We start from the raw sequence: 2,621 nt of genomic DNA on the forward strand, positions 1-2,621 counted from the left end.
TTACCATCGACCTGTGCATCCCCCTCTTCTTCTTCCCCTGATCACCTACCTACATGCATTTAAAAGGCTGAACAGAAGAAGAGTAGAGCGGGTGACAGAAAGGCACACCCAACAGAAATTCAGATACCGTCCCTGTCATCCACTTAGTATGTAATCAATTGTTTAATCTCACGGGCACCACCACACCAACTAGATTCCAAAATTAATTAAGTAGAAATGTTCCATTCCCCACAATTAGAGCTCTATTGATAAAAAAGCGCACTCAAAATTACTAAATTTTTTTTCAAAATGAGAATTATTGCGCCCTTTAAAAAATCCAAAAAGTTAAGAATTTCATAATTTTAAATAAGCCCTTCGTCAATTGCCGATATATATATATTTTAAATATTCACTGATGTTACATGGCTTAATTAAGCTGCTAATTTAGCCGCTGAGAAGCTACAGTAGTTGAATTCTAAGCGTTGAGGACGAGGAATCCTGCCGTCTCGAGCTCTTTTGCTGCTCCGGAGCTTGAGAGGGAGGGCCAATGCTGAGCTCGAGATTGAGGTCTGGGAACTCCGACAGCTGCCACGCCGACGGCGATGGCTCCACTTCGCAGCCGCCGGTACTGCTGCTCTTGTCTTCAATGTCCACAAATCCAATCGCGAAAGGAGTTGTTGTTCTCTTTGGGACTGAAGTCGGCGTCGGCGCCGCCTCGGAAGAAGCATGATCAGCGCCGGCGATGGGCCGGTGCGTCACCGGATCGATTCCCCTGCTCACGAGCTTCCTTCTGATGTGAGTGTTCCAGTAGTTCTTGATCTCGTTGTCGGTTCTCCCGGGCAATCGCGCAGCTATCAGAGACCACCTGCGATCATAAATGCATAAATCACTTTAAATTCTGCAAAAAAAAAAAAAAAAAACAAACAAACGACTGAGTACTTGTTGCCGAGGAGGCCGTGGAGCTTGATGATGAGCTCGTCCTCCTCGTCGGTGAAGTTGCCGCGCTTGAGGTCGGGGCGGAGGTAGTTGATCCAACGGAGACGGCAGCTCTTCCCGCATCGGAGGAGGCCGGCGGCCTTAGGCAGCGACCGCCAGCACCCCTCGCCGTGGGCGCGGATGTAGGCCACCAGCCGGTCGTCCTCCTCCTTAGTCCACGCTCCCTTATTCGTGTGCGCTTTCTCGCAGCACGGCGACCTGCCCATCAGCTTCTATATCTATGAACTACTGTGGCCTACCTCGCCGCTATCTCTCTCAATCCATCTACTACTTATATACAGCCAAAGAATTAAAGATGAGCCGGAGCGATCAGAACTGGTACTGCGTGTCCTAGAGAAGAGAAGGATCCATCGATCGAGTTGGTGAGGAAAAGGTAGGAGGAGGTCGAAAGGAAGGTAGGCGTACCCTACAACTATGAGGCTCGGGATGAACCTCATGATTGGTCGCCATGACCGGCCAACGAGGTGGGTAGGTAGGTGTAAACTGTAAATCGAATTAAGGGGAGGAACAGCAATAACAGCAAAATCTAAGCAGCTAATAATGTTAATTAATTAATTACCTTGCTATATCTTACTAATTGATCCATCCTGAGTTTTATGCATATTCAGAAGGAGACGAATTGTGGTGGATGTGTGACAAGAACAAGTTACCATAAACGGGGGGAGTTGGCCGGGAAGAGGGTGAGAGGGCCATCCTTACCCGATTTTTTTTTTTTTTTTTTTCATGTGAAGCATATGGCTCTCATTACTACAGTTTGGTCGCCGAACCCAGTAGCAGTACCGACTGCATTTTTTGCTTTTCGGCCTCGAGCTAGTGCTGATGGAGACTCCCATCTGTCGTCCTTCAATCAACGCCATGCGCTAGTTCTTAGCGTCGCGGAAATAGTTTCTTGTAAAATACAGTTAAAAGACACCCCGAACGCGAGATGAAAGAAGGTAAATCATACCGAGCGGCTTCCAATGTGATCTAACCCTTCACTCCCGGGCTAAGATGCAGTGGCAGAGACGCCTAAGCAGTTCTCAAGTATATTGTTCGATTCCTAGTTATAGTAAATTGTAAAGATTTTTCTCGGTTGAGATGAAGAATCTAGGACGTTAGCTGTTAGATGAGGAATTATTTGCATCTCTGAATTTATCTTAGTGGTCAATGAAAAATTTTTATAATACCGGACCGATTTAAAGAGTTGACTATCTGGATTGAGATAACAAAAATGATTTGACCTTTCTTGGGATCCTGTGATCCGACTTTTCTTCGAGACTCTGCACTGACGAGAGCTTTCTAACAAGAGCATTATATCAATAGATTGATCGTACCAAGCCTATGCAATTTCAAAATCATCTTGTAAAATGATATGTTGTCCCTGATAAGAATTCAGAATAGGTAACTTCTTCCCTTCCAACTTTGAGAGTTTCCTACCTTATACGACTGGACAATGATTTTTTTTTTTACTTACAGTCCATCTTAATCTACCTTATGTTAATTGAATTAAATTTGTCATTGATCATTTTATTGGATTAGTGTGAAGAAGTTAATTACATAAATTTAAAATTCTAATCTTTTATCAATAAAAAGCTTTATTTTTTTTCTTATGATCACGCGAACTTCGTGAATCGAACTGTATTTTTAACGCGAACATCGTGAATCGG

At 44.1% G+C, this 2,621-nt stretch overlaps 1 protein-coding gene across 1 annotated transcript; it reads right to left on the reverse strand.

The window, feature by feature from the left end:
- Positions 1 to 355: 355 nt before the first annotated feature.
- LOC122048986 (myb-related protein 308-like) lies at positions 356 to 1,362 on the reverse strand. Its single transcript, XM_042610491.1, has 2 exons — positions 919 to 1,362; positions 356 to 844 (listed from the first exon to the last, which is right to left on the reverse strand). The coding sequence occupies exons 1-2, from the start codon at positions 1,179 to 1,181 to the stop codon at positions 439 to 441; spliced, it is 669 nt and encodes a 222-aa protein (XP_042466425.1). The 5' UTR covers positions 1,182 to 1,362; the 3' UTR covers positions 356 to 438.
- Positions 1,363 to 2,621: the final 1,259 nt, after the last annotated feature.

This window comes from Zingiber officinale, chromosome 2B (genome assembly GCF_018446385.1).
Source record: "Zingiber officinale cultivar Zhangliang chromosome 2B, Zo_v1.1, whole genome shotgun sequence".
Classification (NCBI taxonomy): domain Eukaryota; kingdom Viridiplantae; phylum Streptophyta; class Magnoliopsida; order Zingiberales; family Zingiberaceae; genus Zingiber; species Zingiber officinale.